At 36.2% G+C, this 20,823-nt stretch overlaps 1 protein-coding gene across 1 annotated transcript; it reads right to left on the bottom strand.

Moving 5' to 3' along the window:
- Positions 1-210: 210 nt before the first annotated feature.
- zfand4 (zinc finger, AN1-type domain 4) lies at positions 211-20,610 on the bottom strand. Its single transcript, XM_081351684.1, has 10 exons — positions 20,193-20,610; positions 18,733-19,033; positions 13,742-13,817; positions 12,941-13,008; positions 9,282-9,471; positions 7,573-7,720; positions 5,083-6,165; positions 4,039-4,084; positions 2,702-2,819; positions 211-1,263 (listed from the first exon to the last, which is right to left on the bottom strand). The coding sequence occupies exons 2-10, from the start codon at positions 18,914-18,916 to the stop codon at positions 1,128-1,130; spliced, it is 2,049 nt and encodes a 682-aa protein (XP_081207810.1). The 5' UTR covers positions 18,917-19,033; positions 20,193-20,610; the 3' UTR covers positions 211-1,127.
- Positions 20,611-20,823: the final 213 nt, after the last annotated feature.

Below are 20,823 nucleotides of genomic sequence, written 5' to 3'. Positions count from 1 at the left end.
GAAACTGTACTCATCTAAATGGGCTCATACTTGTAGAAATATGATCACAACTTACTTAGTCGAAGTAATACTATAATATAGTACTATAATAGTAATATACTCATTCTAGTGCATCTAGTAGAGCAAATACAACAAAAACAAACACCTCAATGCAATGTTAAGGCGGCATGAAAGATACAGTAGATAAAAACACAACAGAACAAAAAAAAATCAAAGGAAACACAAGGATATTTTATTAGGCTCATCAACTGACAATTACAGAAAAATGCAAATAACAACAGCTGCCTTCTGAGCAGCTTTTTAATGACTAAGGTACAAAAAGGATCGTTCATCATGGCAACCAGTCAATTGTTCACATCTTATCATGCCAAGCCCTTATAAAGTTGGTTTAGAATGCTACATGGTCAAACTGCATAGTGTAGTGTGTACGGCTTATTGAGCCTATATATACTTCATATTCAAAGTGAATCAAGGTTAAACAGTCTTTTTATAACACGACGAGTATGCAGTGCTTGGCATTTTCCATGATAAGAGGTGTTCGGTAGAGTGCTACTGGACAGAGGAGTAATGTGTCAGAAATATAAGAAAGTTCTAATAGGAAACTTACAAAAAACAAACGGCACATAGTTCAAGCACACTATCACCCCCCAACCCCAATACAGAACCTAATCTCCACAAGAGATATTTTCATTACTAAAGTGCATCTCTGCAAGACTTGTCATGAAAAGTGATTGTTGGTTCTATTTAAAAAAAAAAAAAAAAAGAAACACACAGAAAAACATATGCAAATAGATATACGTAGTTGTGTATTTTGCTTATTTAAAAGTATTTGACTTATTTTTAAAAGTTTGTTTGTACGGTAGAAATGTTTTTTAAAAACTATTTACATGCAGGGTTTTGTATTTTTTTGTTTGTGAAGTATGAAGTAATTTACAGACAGCAAACATAGGTGTGTTTTCCAAGGCAACGGCTAATGAGCGAGCACTGTTTTTCCCTTTTGTTTTTATGAAACTACTATATTTTTAAGAAAACATGGTGATAAAAGCACAGATTGGTGATCAAGGATTTTCACTCTTTTAATAGTTGATGGATATCATGTCTCTTTTTCTCTCACCCAAGCAGTGCCTTCATATTTTGGGCAGCTTTGGTGCACTTATGATGGGGTTGGTCTCCTGTAGAAAGCGCCGGCCTGCGCTTTTGTAGTCGTAGGTGCAGTCGTGGGTCTCTGAGTAGCGGTGCATGGAGCAGAAGATGTTGCCACACCTTAGACAAAAATAAACATATCTTCATGAGAACTGCAATAATCAGACACCATTCCAACCAATGCTTTTTCTAAGATGTGAGAGAAAATGCACTTCGGTTATTTCTTCCTCAGAGCTGAATAAATGGTGTTTGGAGTCCATCCGGATGTTCATTGATTTTCAGAATGGAACTAAAGCTGTTAGAAAACTAAACAGAACAAAGCTCATAGAGGGACCGAATGGAATTGTTTCTAAACATCCCACACAGAGATCATGTATCTTTATTTTTTGAAGACCATGTCTTATTTTTCTTATAAACCCAGCATCTTGACAAAATAATGCTTGAGTTTCTATACAATATATAGTAATAATATAAATATTAGTATCAATATATATATTCAGTGCTGATTATATGTAATCTAGATTACGATATATAGTATAAATATATATAACTTAATTGGTAACCACCCTATAGTGTCTTATAATTGAATTTATTGATCAAATAAAAAAAAAATTACATGAAAGCTGAGCATTATAATAACACATAAATTACAAAAATGCCCTGGACATCAATTTAAGAGGGCAAATATCACAAATATGCTGATTTAAGTAAGAACTAATAGAACACTGATGAGAATATTGCTTAGGCTACACCACAGAAAAAAAATAAAACATTATTCTGAAGGACAAGCACATAACAAGGCTTAATGTCGAGCCCTGATGCTGACTGATACTAATTATTATTATAAGTGTTAATAATAAACAGTTGCTGTCATATTTCTGTGGAAACTGCGACAATTATTTTCTCAGGATTCTTTGATGACTAGAAAATTCTAATAAACTGCATTTATTTGAAATGGAAATTTTTTGTAACAATTTAAGTGCCTATGTGTATGTATAAATATATACAGTATATACATACATACATATGTATGTACGTACAGCAGGACAAGTAAGAAGTCATTCTAAAATATAATAATTTAAGAATAAACCATAAACTCATAAAGGCCTACCACCAAACTAAATATTGGGGGATGTGTCCCTTTCAGTGTTTATGGTGATTACAGCCCTGCTATGAACAAACAAATCAGTCAGGTTGAAAAGAAAGCCCTTTTTAATTTTTAATCAGTTTAGCTGGATGGATTCTATACGGCGCAGGAGAGAATAACAAGCAAAGCTTTCTAATTAGACCTTTGCAAAGCTGCATCATATAAGACTTCGCCTCATTCAAAGCTTTAGGTCAACATAGAGAAACTGAAGTCACAGATGGTGTTATCTGCAATAATGATGTATGACATTTATGAGAACTACTGTCACCTCTGAACAGAAATAGCTCGGTCTTGTTATGTCAAGTGCAAACGCTCAAAATGAAGTGCATATCTCCGTTTTAGATTGCAGATACACATTAACTACCCTCTTGTAAAAAAAAAAAAGGGATACGTAGAGAGAATGCACTGTACCTGCATTCATAGCTGGTGGCTAAACCAGTCTTCTTCCCACACAGGAAGCAGTGCTTTGAACTCTTTTTCTTTGTTCCAGTGGGAGCCTTCACCGGGGGCAAGTGATGTGTTGAAGTGCCTAAAACAACATTTCCACATACACAGACAATGACAGGATTTGAACAAGAGAGACAATTTCAACACCAATAAAATATGGATTCAAAGGGGAAAAACTACCCATGTACCTTCAAAACCTCCCTGTTTATTTCTACACAAGTCACAACGATAAGAATCTACAGAAAGACTCACATTGTGACAAAATCGTACCAAGCACTGGGGCGTGAGATTGGATTTCCAGTCATGTACTTGCTGGTCTATCTATTCTGTTATTTGCCATCACTGTTGCATTTTCGAGCCAGTGACAATCTGAGATGTGACAGACCAGTCAGATGCTCTGAAACACTGGCGGTAAAATGTCAGGGAACATTTCCCAAATGTATCAGCACCACCTGTTGCAAAACCATCATCCAGGCTCCTAAGTGCACAATCACGCAGGAAGTCTCTCTACGCATCAAACGTCTGAGTGAAGATGTGCTTCTATTTTGTGTGTTTTGCATGCATGCATGCATGCATGCTTTTGTAAACATGTGATCATGTGAATATTTATCTATGTGACTGAGTTGTGGTGTTCATTTCCTGTTTCATGATTTCAGTCAGCTGTTATGCTCTGCTCTTTATGATGGTGAATATTTAAAAGCCTGACAGTCCATTGCTGCGCTCATTTAAAATACACCTCCTGACCTCCAGGAAATGATAATTAAAGATAGACTGATATATTGGTCAGATGAATTCATCGACCGATAAGCTGATTTGCTGCTCAAGAACCATTTCTTATTTTCTTAATCTTGAAAAGAGTTGTGACATTATACATGTTTTTACTGTCACTTCTCATCTATTTAACGCATCCTGTAAAATCAATCTGAATGAACGGTAGGGTATAGAGTATTTTCAAAATACTGCCCCCCTAAATCACAAGCTCAATCCAAGTTGAACACTCGTACTGAGCTAGGACAAAGGCAGCTATGAACTCAAAAGTTTGCCAAACAAGTGACATATGCAGCATGACAATAAAGCAGTGGACTGTGCATTTACAAATGAGTTTCACAAGCCTGAGGAAGACAGGCGTAAAAATAAAGCAGTGAAGAGTGAAAAAAATGTAACAAATGGCCAAGGCTTACCACGAATGCATTACTCTCAACAACAAAAAGTTTCTCAGTGACATGGGGCAGCACTGTAAGATGGTGTTCTGAATGGGTCGTTTCTCATGAACAGCACACTGTTTAAGTCAAGCCACTCACCTAATCTCTTTATTGAACTGGAGAGGCCGCTTGATGAGCTTGACGGCTGCAACGACAAGATTTTGTGTGATAAAGCGTTTGTGAGATTGTTGCAGCACTATTCTCATTAGTTGAAATGCCAAAACTAATGAATCGCACTTGTAATCTGTCTTGCATGGTGTACGATGTGCAGCAAGCGTCTTTCGTGACAGGATACACGCTCTACTAATAGTACTAATTTGCTCGACAGCATTTGCATGTCATTTTGAGTTAAAGTAATTAATTTAACAATAAATTAATCAAATAAAATTAAAATCTAAATAATTTAAATATACTAATATTAATAAATTATTCAAATGGATAGCTCTGAATTCTTAAAGGTATAGCGGAGGATGTTTTACTTCCTGGTGGGTAACCTATACTATTGGTTCTCCTAATTGTCAATCATTCTGGTGAATCAATCAAACTTTTCAAAAAGTGGAGAGGGCGGGTCTTATCTAAAATTTGGAAAGATCCTCCACTATACCTTTAATGTACACGCACACGTCACGTTTGAACAAAACTGTTAAATAAAATATAGGCTAGCACATCAGTTTACTAATGTGTCAAGTCGCAAAATTGCTTGTAAAATTGCTCACTTATTTTGGTCAATATTGTAATCACGATTATTTTACACAGTAAACACGATATTAACACGATATGACCTGACAATATGATATGACGTTGTTATGATATCAAAATTTTAGATACTACAATTTCACAATCCTCCATACCAATTTCGACAAGATTTTGCATTATAAAGCGTTCGTGAGATTGTTAGCATTATTCTCAATGGCTGAAATGCCTAAACGAATGAATCACGCTTTATAATGTGCAGCAAGCGTCTTTTCATGACAGGACACACGCTCTACTAGTAGCATTAAGTTGCATGACAGCATTCACGTGTAATATTGAGTTAAAGCAAACATCGTTTCTCCTTGCAACCAACTGAGATCAAATGAACATCAGCAGTTTAAAAGGGGAGATCTGTAAAAGCAGAAGCAGAAGTCAAGGTTGCAAACTCACCGTGTAGCCAGCTGTTCTCTGTAGGGGGGAGATCCTTCTCAGCAGGTCTTCCTGCAACAGATGGATGTTGGTTGGTAGGGGGGCGGCTGTAGCGCATAACCTGCCCAGAGAATACGGTCCAGCCAAGGCCTCTTGACCTCCGCCGCCCGCCAGGGAGGCCAGAAGCTCTGCGTTGCTCACCGTGCCCAATGGCTCTTTAGTTGCTTTATTGGCCATCTTTGTAATATCTCGGGCCTCGCTTTTGGAAATCACCTCTGATCGCTTGTCGACTTTGAGCCCACATACAGATGTGGTCCGTGAGGGGGAACCGACCGGAAGCGACGGGCTGTTGCTGGTTCTGAGGAGAGCATGTGTTGGACTGGGCTGCATGGTGGAACCCGTAAACTCGAAGTGCTGCGGTATGTGAGGAGGAGCTAGGGAGTCACCGGCGAAGTGTAGGTCAGGTTGGGATGCCAGCCTCCAGTTTGAGTTGATGGCTTGGGAAAGAAGAGGAGCTGCGGTGTTAGGTTCCGGCAGAGTTATAGAGTTCAGACCTTGCTCACGCTGAGAGGATACATCCAAGCTCAGGGGCTCAGGAAGATTGAAGGGAACAGCTTTGGGCGGCTCCATTACAGCAGAGTTCTCGGTTACCGTTAGTCTGTCATTCTGGAGATCCACCTCATCCTGAACTCCAGGGCTGGACAGAAGAGATACAGGTGGGTACACGCAGTCTCGCATGACTTTAGGCCCTCTCATTTCCAATCTGGACACTTTGGGAGGGAGTCTGATCTTCCTGGGCACCGGATTATCCCACGGTTCCTCAGCCTGAAGCATATATATGCCTGAAGCTGCAGACGAAGGATGAGCGCGGCTTGAGGAAGTGGGACTTGAGAGAGATGCGAATGGTTGGCGGGAGGTGCCAGCAGCAGGGGATGAAACTGCAGGCTGCTGCTGATTTCCGATCGGAGGTAGATGCGTTGACGAGGCGTGGCCTATCTGAGGAAGGACACGAAACATTCGGTGGTGTCGGGCAGAGCCAAACGAACCGCTGCAGGGCCGCGGACCCACTGGAGGTCTGACTTTTAATTTAGCAGTCTTCTTGGGCTGACAAAGACACAAGAAAACAATCACACACATATCATGTCAAAGAAAGCACATAAATAGAGAAGATCTGATACGCATTCCTTTCTGATCAGGATTCTGGGCGGTATGACCAAAATCTTATATAGCGGAGTGAACCACGAATAAAAATATATCTCATTTAAAGTCATTTTTCCAAGCAATTTAATTAACAAATTCGCAATGCATCATTAAAATTCTAGGCAATACAGATTTTTAGTTATGGTCAATAAACAGTGGCAGATATTAATTGTATATATTTATACTTTTGTCTAAATAAATTAAAAATGAAACACTAAAAACAAAAATCAACTGCTATAAATGGTATGTGAATTTATGCAGCACAACATTATAATGTACGGTATGAAAATGCATGTTCATTTTGAGATTTTCTGAAGACTACATTTAAGAGCGTTATTAAATTATTAGTGTTTTTTAAGGTTAGATGATAGCAAAGGTAATCTCAGTGTAAAAGTAGGTGACATGAGCATGCACAATTAAATATCCAATACCGATAAATAAAAACTATATTAAAAAAATAAAAATGAACCAATAACCAAAATGGTACAAATATATTGTGAATCCCTAAAAATAGTTCATTTTATAATAACTGTGGTAATGACTATTATTGGATAATCATGTGGAATCTGTAATATAAACACTTTTGGAACTTGGTAAACCAAATATATCTTAAACCAAAATATATCATTTGAAATCTGGCATTGTTGCAAAAATAGCTTTACAAATGACTCAAAACTGAAAAAAAAAAATTAGTTTATTTATAAAATATTAATAAATTATTGTTAAAAAAATAGCTCTGAATTATTTTTGTACACACATTTAATCATGTTGAAAAACTAAATATAGCACATCAGTTGAATCCTAATTAATGTGTCAAGCTGCGATATTGCTTGTTACTGTAACCAATTAAACTGTGCTTCATGTTACACCTTAATACATCAAAACATTTCTATGATGTTGGCAGGAGCAATGCATATAGTACATAAACATGCAAACTTATCAACTACGGTAAGAGTGTAAGCTATAACAGCAAAGGTTTCCTAGACAGATAAATTCAAATATCTGCGTGTCAAAGACATGTCTACTGACAACTATGCATATTTAAATGTGAATAATTAACTTCATATGCCAATCTGCTGAGCTTGTGGTTATTACTGCGCCAGTTAATCAGACACAGCGTGGGATGGGCGACACTCCCTCAAGCCAGCTGGAGAACTGCGCACACTTCCATACTTCTCCACTGACAAATCTAATCAGATGTGCTCGACTGTAAGAAGGTTCATGCACTTCATGATAAAATAATATTGCTAGAATATGTGGAGGAGGAAAAAAGAAAGATGAATAGCACTTCTAGTCCGTCTATTTTGTTACCTTTTTGTTAAGGTTCATATTCTCCATCTTGGCCTTGAGCAGCTTCATCTTGCTCATTGTGATGGAGTTCTCCAGAGTCTGCTGTTCTGAAGATGCACTTTCTGATTCTTCCTCCTCCTCCGTGTACACATTGTGTACCGAGGCACCGCTGAAACAAGCACATACAAGGAGGAACTCTTAGACTGTTTGAGATTTGCAAAAGATTACATTTTACAGTTTTATTAAACTGCCCCTATTATGCTATTTTAAAGGTTCCTTATTTTGTTTTGGAGGTCTCCTACAATAGGTTTACATGTATCAACAGCATTTTCTTATAATATACATTTTACATGACCTCATTTCTCAAAGAGTCTGGTTTAGTCTCTCTAAACCTCTCCTTTTTGTGAGCCAACTCTGCTCTGATTGGTCAGATGGCCTAGTCTGATATGATTGGTCTGCCACTTACAGCGCATGTCGGAAACTAAACGCATATTATCATATCTGAATTTCAGCTCCGGAGGCTTCCTCAGCATTTGAATACACAGTGTTACGAATAGAAACGATGGCGACGGTTTTACCGTATCAGTCCAGCGCGAGTCCTCATCCTTTAGAAGTGCATGCAAAGTGGATTCTCAGCACTAAAAATAGTTGACATCACAAACCAAACTCTTCCAGACCTCAGCTACAACTACTGTGTCAAAGTAAATGTTGTTCACGGGCAGTCAATGAAGACCAAAGGCTGGCATTATGCAAATTTCTGAGCCAGGTTTCTCCCAAGGTCTCCATTCTGTCACCTGATGGAGTTTTGGTTCCTTGCCACTGTCGCCTTTGTCACCTTTGGCTTTTGGCTTGCTTAGTTGGGGACTTAAAGGTGGTATCAGTGATTTCAGGCCCAAAAATAAATGATCACATTCATCTAATCTTTCCTAACGATCCGCTAGGAAAGATTAGATGAATGTGATAAAAATATTTTTGGGCCTGAAATCACTGATACCACCTTTAATATTCAACAATATTATTGATCAGCCTGCGTTGACACCATTATATGAGAACTGAACTGAGCTGGATTATGACATCACTGTTTTCTCTAAAGCAACTTTATATACTGTATATAAATGAACTAAATTCATTTGATTTAATAAACAATTTAATAAATAAAAAATGAACCATCACTGAACCTACTAAAGCTGGACTATGAGGCTATTTTCTTCTAGATCTGCTGTACAGCAGAAACAAAATTTGTTGCATTATTTTCCTGTTATCACTGTAAAGCTGCTTTGAAACAATCTGTTTTGTAAAAAGCGCTATATAAATAAAGGTGACTTGACGTTACTTAGGTATGTAACAGGAAGTGAGACTGGAATTACTGACGACTCGTTTCGCTTCTTTTAGGAGACATATAACTTTATTTGTCGTGCACTTTGATGTTTAAAACTTTACAGACCTTTTACATTCACAATCAGCCATATTACGCACTGCATGAAAGGTAGTATTTGAAAAAGGGGAACTTTAAATGATTATTTTGGGGAAATTATTTTTGGAAGTCCATTTGGCGATGCTAATTATGCAGACTTAACAGACTGTGAAGTTTGCCAGTAAATGCTGATACATGTCTTCATTAGTAAAACAACATGACACAGGAAAACTGTAGTTCGGAAACATCTGCAAAAAAAGGAACCAGAGTTCAGTGTGTTCCTCTTGGCAAGTAACTTCTCTTCTTTTGAACTGACCTCAATGATTCAGATACAGGTGTGAGCGTTCCATCTCCCCTATCCACAACTCGGAAGAAATTGAGCTGATCTCCCTCACGGTACACCAGGAAGGTGACCTGTTTATTAGGCAGAGACTTTTCCCACATCTCCTCTCTCCCTGCATCAAGGCAGTCAGCGATATCCCTCGCCGAGTCATCTGTCACTGTCACTGCAGGTAACGAGAAGAAACAGGATGCAGGTCACACTAATCAATATCAGATTGTTAACTAACTGTGCGCCTGCACACCTCCTGGAATGGTAATGAGCAGCTTTTGTTTTTGACCTTAAAACCATTGTATAGTGGCACAAAGGAAGGATTAGAAAGTGGCAACAAACCCAGCTTTCACGAAACTGTTGCAGGCCTGTACTGCAGTAGCACTAGTCAAGACTTTCCACAGCCAATCATAAACTATTTCAGTGGTTACCTCATTAAATACTCATGTGATTTACATTACTTTTCTGTGTTGCTTTTTATTTCAGCATCTTAGGAATACAGTGCTGAACAGCGATTGCAAACACATTAACTTGAGTGTTGAATAGACTGTAATGTATTTGTAGTATATTTTTAAAGATTAACTCATTAAATCCTGACATAGAAATAAATTGTTAAAAGAAAAACATAATAGAGAATAGAAGATTAGAAACTGAAAAATCAAATCAAATAATATATATCAATAAATATATTTATTAGATTAAACATATTAAATCTATTTTGCACATATTTACCATAATTGATATAGCAGGCTTTTATGATCTTTTTTGTGCAAAAATATATTCCAATGCACCTTAGAAGCAACTTTTTTTTTTGTTCATAAAGGAAACATTTTTTCTTTTTCTTTGTGGTAGTTTCAGTGCCAAAAAATAAATAAAACATAGTTATAAAATCCAAAAATAAAAAATTATATATTATATATATATACATATATATATATATACACATATACACACACACACACGTGTATATATATATTATAAATATACACATATATATATATATATATATATATATATATATATATATATATATATATATATATATATATACACACACACACACACACACATACATATATATATATATATATATATATATATATATATATATATATATATATATATATATATATATATATATACATACAGGGTTTTTCCTGCATAGAGAATTATGAGGCGGCCGCCTCCGTCAAATTTCGTGCCGCCTCCGGCTCTCGTCAAAACTCGGACAGACAGTCATGGTCAGATACAGTTTTTCCACCGTGACGGTTCTGTTGCGGTTACCGCATGTGTCCATTCTCAACCCGTATAGTGCTGCTGCTGCGCGCTGCACGCGGATAAGTAATAAAAACATTCCATTCCAATTAATCGAGGGTGGATGACAGATAAATAATTTTGTGTTGAGTTTAATAAAGACACGGAACTCGGTAAAACGCAATGAACGTGCGTCACTTTACTTTCGTTTTCAACAACGTAATTCTTTTCATGGAAAACCAATCAAGGAAAACATATTAGGAGAACTCGACAATAACGCTTGTCTGGGACCATATACTTTGTCCGGGACACGTGTGTTTTTCTTTCTTTCTTTTTTGAAGGGAAAAGTGAGAGAGAATTGTAGCCCATCCGGACAAATGCCCTGATTAAAAAAATAAATAATATAAAAATATTCCGAATCACCGAAAACGTGAGGATGATTCTGTTTTATTTAATTTTATGTAGGCCTAAGTGGCGATTGAGAGCCTATAGCTGATAATATAGGCCTACCTAATGTACTGACGGTAACAATGTTGCGCTGTTGAGGCTCGTGCTGTTATTTATTACATATTATAGTTAAGAAACAATATATAGCCTAGGCTACACACGATCAGAGTGATGTTTTCCTGAATGCCATCAAGATTGAAACCGAGACTGATTTCATAACAGTTCAATAAACAAATAGTTAAAATTAAGTCACTTACATTTGAGACGCAATGACTGTTTTTGTTCTGTTTCTGCAGCGAAAATAGTTCCAAACAAAGATCACAGCAGAACCGTAACGTATCTCACAGCAACACTCAGCCGTGTTTCATTACTGAATGATTCAGCGTTTTGAACGAATCGATTGAGTCAAAGATTCAATTACCTATTCATAAACTGCCTCATTCGGAATGAATCAGCCTTTTGAACGAATCGTTTGAATGAATGACTCAATGACTCGCTCATTAAGACGGTCGCCTGCCGCCTCCTACTGGCGGTTTAGTTTCATAAAGTATAATCTTTTCAACATTCCTTATTTGTATATTCAAAAATATTTAAAATAATCTAATTTAATACAGTTATAATTTTTCAATGTAAATTATTTAATTTGATTGGAAACAGCCTAATGTCTTATTTCAATTGAATATATTGATCAAATTTAAGAATTTGAAATGAAAGATGGAGCAAACATTTAATAAAATAAAACCTTATAAAGGTACAAAAATTATTCTGTTTTCAAACAGCGATGTAATGAAACATTGACAATTTACGTTTGAATGGAGTAAAGCCGCTGTTAAGGCTATTAAGGAAATGTAATTTTGCCAAAAGAAGAACTTAATTCTTAAATTGTTAATTTTTAATTAGCCAACTTCAGTGTGATATGTTACCATATTATCATGCTTAACACTGAGAATTTGAATAATTGTAATGTGATCAGATGCAGATATCTAAATCAAAGAATATGGGTGGTTTGCGGGTGGATTTTTTTATTTTTAACAGTGGATTTGGGTGACTCAAAGTGCACCAGATTAATGAATTTATCTTTAAAATGTACAAAAATTTCTTTCGGGGGGGCATGCCCCCGGACCCCCCTAGAGGTACCAATCTCCACCCACAAAAATAATGCCGAAAACACATTAGGCTATATGATGATCTATGAAAAATAACATTTAATTACCTTATTATTAAAATACATTATTAGGATTTTACCACCTCCGCCTCATTTTGAGCCAGGAAAAACCCTGTATATATATATATATATATATATATATATATATATATATATATATATATATACACACACAGAGTGCTATATAAATATATAATATAAATATAAATAAAAAAAATAAATAAAAAAAATATTGTAACAGGAAGTAAAAAAGTTTGCATTCAGATCATCATCTGTCATCATCCAATCAACAACTGATGGATAGAACCAAGTCCCGCTCAACATTTTTTTCATTTCACTCGGATGTACGTCACAATACGAAAATAAAAAAATCAGTTTCATTGCAACTCTTAGTCCTTCTACTTCCTAAAGGTCATAAATAACCCACCAGTAGATAGTTTTTTGGGGAAGGTATTGATCATGTTAATGATGCAAAAGCCTTAGAAAGCAATGATTCAAATATGATACACACAGCTTTATAGAGTTAAGACAACCAGAGCAGATTTGTGATATTTCCACAGACAGAGCTTCAGATCAATGTTATTAAACTCAAATATATGCAAAGCTGGGGTTTTCGAATGCACAAGTGTGAAATCACACATGATGAGTTACTAACCCAGGTTAAATGACTATAAACAGTGTGAAAGCCAGGAATCAGGATTACATTAACCTGAGGTTCAAAACGACAGGTTTAACACACTTTCAACTGTGAAAATCCCAGTCGGCGGTGGAAACGCACCTCGTCTGGTGTTTACAGGCCCTCCCCTCATGGCGAGCACCAGCTTGAGAGTGCAGCCCTCTGTGATGCTGAAAACACAAGCATAGGAAAACTCAGAGCATGCAGTAGCATAACAAACCAAAAACCGTTACAGTTCTGCCTTTATAAATATTTGCTTCACTTAACATTTGAAGCACAATGAGTGCCATCCAGCCACACAATATCTTCCCAGAAAGCCTCCATGTGGAACATTAACTGAGAAGAATTTCTGAGAAATCCACCATCTGTGACCTCCAGACTGAGCCAGTCTGCTCTTGAGAGAAGTGGCTGCATTTAAAGGAATAGCTCACCCATAATGCAAATACTGTCATTATTTACTCTTTCATATGGAACATAAAAGGAGATGTTTTTTGAAGAACGTCCAAGCTGCTCAAGAGCAAATAAGATTCGAGAGCCGTGGCGGAGAGGTTTTCCACGAATAACAACTTACTCTGTCCCTCACACAAATCTATCGTATGGCTTCAGAAGACGTCGAATACAGAGCATGAGTCATATGAACTACTTTTATGATACCTTTGTGCTGTCTGGGTCAAAATATGCTTTCATTTCACAGATTAAAAACAGCTAGGACATTCAACAAAACATTTGAAAAAGGTAGAAAGAAGAAAGGGTGACCTAGGGTGATTACATCATTATAATTTAATTTTTCAAAATGCACCTTCTTGCCAGATTCAGTGAAACATGCGGTAGATGAGCTTACTTATCGTAATATAACATCCTGGATCCTGTTTTGTAAAGCTGAAAAACAGTTTGAAAACTCACCTGTAATCATGTAAGCAGTACTCATCTTCAAGCTCCATACCACTCCAAATCAAATGCTGCTGAGAGACCGGGATGCCTGTGACCAAACAGATGTCGTAAGATGAGTATGTATAGACATCTTTTTATAAAGCAAACTATAATAAACATTCAACAAGCAATTACGGCATCTAACAGCACATCTGACAAAAGAACAAACAAAAGACAAACTGTAAAATAGAACAGGAGCATGAGGGGAACATCTGATTGCAGTTAATGGTTGACCAAATGAAATGTTTCTGAACTGCAATCATTTGAGGGAAATAGAGTACAGAAAAGGCATAGAAAATAACATCTGGCCATTGAAATCTTATTTGTAGTATAAATCAATGTCTGGTGGCATTCAGAACTTTCACACCCTTGAGTGCTCACAAACGTTTTTGTTTTTTTTAGACAGACAGAGATTTCAAGGATAACTTAACAATGTCCTTTTAGTTCAATATAGAGGCCTTTTGTTAAAGGGATGGTTCAGAGTAAAATCAACCTAGGGTCCTTTGCACCATGACCTCGAGCCAAACACCCCCCAGAAACCTTTTTTCCCTTGGTCGAACATTATTAAAGTTCAGCCGAAGAGAGAGATATCAGCCGAATGGCTTAGTGCAGGCATATCTCATAAATTACTCCACTAATAATGCTCAGAATGGTACCAAACTTCTACAGTAATACAAATAGGTTCTGTACTTATAAAACAAGGCATAGGAAAGTTTGGAAAGGGGGGGGGGGGTGGCTCGAGGTCATGGTGCAAAGGACCCTAGGTTGATATTACTCCGAACCATCCCTGTAAGGCCTTATGACTGCATATCGTGAATAACTGTAAACCAAATGCACAGATTAGTAAAACCACAAAAACATCTTGCATTTAAATGTACTGGAATTAGATTTGAGAGTTACAGCCATTCAATGAGACTGCCTTCAAAAAACGCAGTCTTGTGGACCACTATTTCTGCACTTTATGGTGCTTTTTGTCCTTTTTAGAGTTTGACAGCTTCCATTCCCGTGGAAGAAGAACATAAGGGTATATAATTACTGACCTCATTACAGGGTCATTTTTTGCTTTTGAGATTCACAGAATGTAAACTAATGTTCAAACATTTGGGGTCAGTAAGATTTCTTCTATGTTTATGAAAGAAGTCTCATGCTCACTAAGGCTGCATTTAATAAAAATCTTTTGTAACATTATAAATGTCTTTACTGTCACTTTTCAATCAATTGAATGGTTCCTTGCTGAATAAAATGGGGCAGGGTGACTATTATATTCTCTCTCTCTCTCTCTCTCTCTCTCTCTCTCTCTCTCTCTCTCTCATGACTAATGTTATTTAGCTAACAAATGTTTGTTAATTATGGGGAATCTTATAGAAATGTTGATATAACTATTTAGTTCAATTGTTCTTTAACCAGAGGTTTGAGTCATCACATCTGACCAATTTAACCAAGGAACATTATAACTGTGTATACTGAAACAAATGAATCAATTCAAAATAATTATACAAAAGCAATGGGGCAGGGTGACTCAGACAGCAGCAGAACAAATACGACTCAGATCTGCCCCCCTGTGTACACAAAATAACCAACAATCATGTCACATCCAGATCTAGCAAATATCACAGTGGTCAGAAAATAAATAACACAAGAAAGCACCTTAAAAGCCTGAAATTGCTTTATAACAAGCTTTTCTAAAAATTATTCTTGACGTTCATTCTTAGGACAATTGAATGCAAATTTTGTACCTGGACATGAAGATAAGCTTACCACTTACATTTTTTAAACTTTTGCACTGGCCTGTGATTAAGTGAATAGATGTGTCTATCGAGTGTAAAGTGCAATAAGACACCAGAACGCACCCATGCAACACAAAACTGGTATCCATTCCCAGAAGGGGTAGTTTTCTAGACAGGAGTGTGACAGTCAGAGTGGTTAATGTGTGTGCGGCCTGCCCACTGTTCAGAGACTCGCCTAGTCATGCTTTTTAAACTATACACAACCTCCATGTGTCTAATCTTAATCAGAAGTTTGAAAAAACATTTCATATTCAAAACTGGATTTCCTCAACACACCGAAACTGAACTTATGGACGCTTGCTTCCGGTAAAGGTAAATTGGGTCTATTATCTCACAATTCTGACTTTCTCACAATTGGGAGTTTATATTTCAAAATTTTAACCTTTTTTTCTCACAATTGCGAAATAAAAACTCGCAATTGTGATTTATAGTCAGAATTGCAAGATACATATTTTGTCAATTCTGAGACAAAAGTTAGAAATGTGAGAGAAAAATTAGCAATTGTGAGAGAAAAAAAATCTGAATTGAGATACAAAAACTTCTGAGAGAACAAAAAAAAAGTCAGAACTGCAAGATAGAAATTCGCAATAACAAGTTAAAGTCGAGATACAAGATATCTCAATTTTGAGAAAAAAAGTCAGAATTGCAAGATAAAATTAGTAATTGCGATTTATAAAGTCCAAATTACAAGATATATCGCAATTCTGAGAAAAAAAGTCTGAATTTTCTGCTCCAGATGCAAAGCAGTGAATCTAAGATTAGCCATAAAAGAAGCACATAGCAGAACTAAAACTAGGCCATTCCTCACCTGTGTTCCACAGGGCTGATAAACTCATCTTTAATAAAGCTAATTCCTGCAGGGGAGAGCAGACCTGGTGAAATTAGTGCTGTCTAATACATCAAAGTGATCCTGGGAGGAAAACCATCTCTACTTAGGACTGGCATGTTTAAATACCCACTGATGTTCAAAACAGTTGTCTAGAATGGCAAATGTCCCATTGCGCTTTTCAACTAATGTTTTTTCTGTCTCATTGATTTCAAAATTACAAGCCAACCAGGTGATCTAAATGAAATAAATGAAGCACTCTCAGTCCTAAATTTTTAAGCCCAACGTTTGCTCACGCGCAAGTCGTGAGAGACAAACTAGCTGTGCTCCCAAAACAAATAAAAGCTCTTCATTCAAAGAATACTAACATTTCTCGTTCTAACAAAGCTGTTTTCAACCATGCCACATGATGCTTTAGACTAGAGGAACAGCAACTTTAGTTACTGAGTAATAACAATAGCAGCTTTTGATAGCAAGAGAAGGGAGAGAATCAATTTATTCTCTTCTCCTTTTCTGATTGCTCATGTGTTAAACTGTTAAGACATGTTTCATCTGTAACTGCATGGGCGGATCACAAACGCAATTACTGAGTGTGCCAGTTGTTAATAAACGACTCAATTTCTTCTGAAGCTCTGAATCAGAATGAAAACATCAGACCAGGAATACTTGGAATAAATCCTGTCTTCAAAACTACTCGTGGATATTTATTGTCTAATTGTTCTAAATCATTATCCAATCAGCACAGACTAAGGTGCATTTCTTATTACAATTCATCCATTTTTCTCTTTAGCTGAACACAAATGAGGATTGTAAATTAATGGATAAAGATTGTTTCAGATGAATGGAATGTGTGGTTATATTGTAATGCATAACATGTAACCAAATTTATTTATGGCTAGTGAGTGAGACAGAACCGAGGATGTTTAACCAATTGTGGTTATTAATATAATTGTGTGGAATGACTAATGTTATTTAGCTAACAAATGTTTGTTAACTATGGGGAATCTAATAGAAATGTTGATATAAATATTTAGTTCAATTGTTCTTTAACCAGAGGTTTGAGTCATCACATCTGACCAATTTAACCAAGGAACATTTAACAGTTGTGATATCTTGTATCTGGACTTTTTAACTTGTTATTGCGAATTTCTATCTTGCAGTTCTGACTTTTTTTTTTGTTCTCTCAGAAGTTTTTGTATCTCAATTCAGATTTTTTTTTCTCTCGCAATTGCTAATTTTTCTCTCACATTTCTAACTTTTGTCTCAGAATTGACAAAATGTGTATCTCGCAATTCTGACAATAAATCACAATTGCGAGTTTATATTTCGCAATTGTGAGAAAAAAGGTGAGAATTGTGAAATATAAACTCCCAATTGTGAGATAATAGTCCCAATTTACCTTTACCGGAAACAAGCGTCCATAAGTCCAGTTTCGGTGTGTTGATAAAATCCAGATTTGAATAGGAAATGTTTTTTCAAACTTCTGATTAAACAGAGTATACTGAAAGAATTAGAAAACCTACAATAATATGAAATGACCACCCCCTTTTTTAATTGCTCGTCAAACCAAGACTATCACTCAAAAGTTTTTTTTTTAGATTAATACTTGAATTAATAGTTTTATTAGCAAGCATGCATTAAATTGATCAAAAGTGACAGTAAAGACATTTATAATGTTATAGAAAAGTCTGTTTCAAATGCTATTCTTTTGCACTTTCAATTCATTAAAGAATCCTAAAATAAATGTCACTTTTTCCACAGACATATTAAGCAGCACAACTGTCTTCAACATTGATAATAATAATAAATGTTTCTTGAGCACCAAATCAGCATATTAGAATGATTTCCGAAGGATAATGTGATGAAGGGTCATGTAGCGTCACCAATTAAAAAAAAATTCAAAGCTGAAATATTTGACACAATCCCTCATTAAAGGGATATTTCACCCAAAAATAAAAATTCTGTCATCATTTACTCACCCTCTAGTGGTTCCAAACCTGTATGAATTTATTTCTTCTGCTGAACACAAAATAAGATATTTTGAAAAATATGGGTAACCAAAAAATGTATGGACCCCATTGACATCCATATTATGGAGACAAAAATGTCATTTTTGGGTGAACTATCCCTTTAAATATGAGCTCATAAAACAGCATGTACTGTATATGGTACTAATTATTTAGGAGTAAGAAATTTGCAGTTTAAAACAGTATAGTATGTCACACTAAAGCACAAAGTATAGAAAACTCATGCTAACATCATGAGACCAAAATCATGGTGTCCAATCAAGTGTAACGTCACCTTTATATCAAAGCAGTGTGCTGTGTAATGAATCAAAAGAAGACACATACCCTCCAATCTTTGAATCTTGGCCTTGACTGAGACAACCTGTTCAAATGGAGAGACACGTAGCTGGAAGCAGGTCCCTGTCAAAGTCTCAATGAACAGCTCCATGGTCTCGCTGAAGGGCAGCTTGTAGTGCACCACGCCTACGTTGTCATCATTGAAAAACGGTGGGTTTCTCTTGTCAGTCATTACCGCAAAGGACAGGGCTCAGGATGAGACAATAATGAACCCAGCCCAAGGTGGAGGAGTGAAGGCTGAGATGCTGCCTCGGTCACAGCAGGAACACATCATGCATGGAGCTCTGGGCTGTGGAGAATCACAATCTCTTTATTAGCAAAGTTTATACAAAGAACGTGACTTGGTGCATTTAAGAATGTTCTGGTGAATATACAAACCTACACAGTACTATTTGTTAAAGTTTGTTTTTAATGTTTTTGAAAGATGTTGTGCTCTTATGCTCATCAAGCCTGCATTTATTTGATCAAAAATACAGGGGGGAAAAAAATAATACTATTACAATTTAAGATAATGGTTTTCTATTTTAATATACTTTAAAATATAATTTATTTCCGTGATGTAAAGCTGAATTTTCATCAGTTTCATCAGTTTTCATCAGTTTGGAACCTGTGATACTTTTTTCAGGATTCAATGATTAATAAAAAAGAACAGCATTTATTGAAAATTGAAATCTTTTCTAACAATATAAATATTTACTATCACTTTTTATAAATTTAACACATCCTTGCTGAATAAAAGTGTTAATTTCTTTCAACAAAAAAAATGACTAACCCCAAACTTTTGAACAATACTGTATATTGTTACAACATATTTTTATTTTCAATAATGCTGTTATTTTTTTAACTTTTTATTCATCAAAGAATCCTGAAAAAAAGTTCTACAGGTTATAAAAAATATTAAGAAGAACAACTGTTTCCAACATTGATAATAAATAAGCATATTAGAGTGATTTCTGAAGGATCGTGTGACACTGAAGAATGGAGTAATGATGATGAAAATTCAGCTTTGCATAATAATAATATTTCACAATATTACTGTTTCTCTGTATTTTGATCAAATAAATGCAGCCTTAATGAACATAAGAGACGACTACTTCTTCAAAAAAAATTTTTTAAATCGTAATGTTTCCAAACTTTTGACCAGTATGATATGTATACGTGTATGTGTGTGTGTGTCTGTGTGTGTGTGTGTGTGTCAAATATGCCCATTTATATAGCACTGAATAAGCACTTATGCCCATTTACTTCTGTTGAACAATGGATATTATGAGAATATTTATTTACAATTAGTCTAAACAACACAAAAGTGCCTTTAAAGCTACAAATTATGTTTTTTATAAAGTATTCTCGTCATGAGTCGACTAAGTTAATAAATGAAGTAACGTTATCCAAAAGGTCCAGTCGACTAGCTCGGTCTTTTCGCTTCGTACATCTATTTGCCATCTTACCTTGACAGCAGCATCATCAGGAGATCTGCAGGGAGGGACAGCTGGATCAGAGTCCCAGCCACAACACACGCCAAAAGCTTGGTAACGTTAGTTACCTCTAAAGGTAAACGCGACCGATTCTCCACAGTCTTCCGACAGAAACTTACAATAAAAGGTGCTTTAATTCTGTTTTAGTGGCTAGCTAGTTTTAGCAAAGCAGCAGTCAGCCCAGCAAACTACTCGCGGATGCCGTTGATGCTTACCAATTCCTCCTCCACCTTTGCCGTTTCTAAACGTCAAAACGAGTCTTTATTTTTTCGAGCCAGGAACAATTGCTTTTGTTCCGATGTTATGAGGCTCAAAGGCCCCATTAAATAATACAAAAAAAAAACTGAAAAGGAGGCAGCCTATTGTGATGTTCTTGAGTGACAATGAGGAGAACGAATGACATTAGCCGTTGTAGAAAAGGAGAGTCATTCGTCCAATGGTAACGAAGAGTGGGCGGGACCATGCTCGCGACTCCCCTTTCCATCTCCCGGATGTTACCCCGGTCACCCTGGCAGCGTCAAACAACACAATTTGTGACTGTATCTGGTTCCATTTTCAACGTATAACATTGAAATCTTTAAAGATTTTAAATTAAGAAAAATGT

This window comes from Scardinius erythrophthalmus (assembly GCF_964197995.2).
Source record: "Scardinius erythrophthalmus genome assembly, chromosome: 21".
Lineage (NCBI taxonomy): Eukaryota > Metazoa > Chordata > Actinopteri > Cypriniformes > Leuciscidae > Scardinius > Scardinius erythrophthalmus.
This window is presented reverse-complemented; position numbering and strand designations above follow the sequence as displayed.

Bases quoted from the DNA above. Each gene is read 5' to 3' on its own strand.
- zfand4 (XM_081351684.1), bottom strand. From the start codon at position 18,916: ATGACTGACAAGAGAAACCCACCGTTTTTCAATGATGACAACGTAGGC. The intron at 13,818-18,732 runs GTATGTGTCTTC...GTTTGGTCACAG, and splicing joins CAAGATTCAAAGATTGGAGG to GCATCCCGGTCTCTCAGCAG. The intron at 13,009-13,741 runs GTGAGTTTTCAA...TTGTGTTTTCAG, and splicing joins TACTGCTTACATGATTACAG to CATCACAGAGGGCTGCACTC.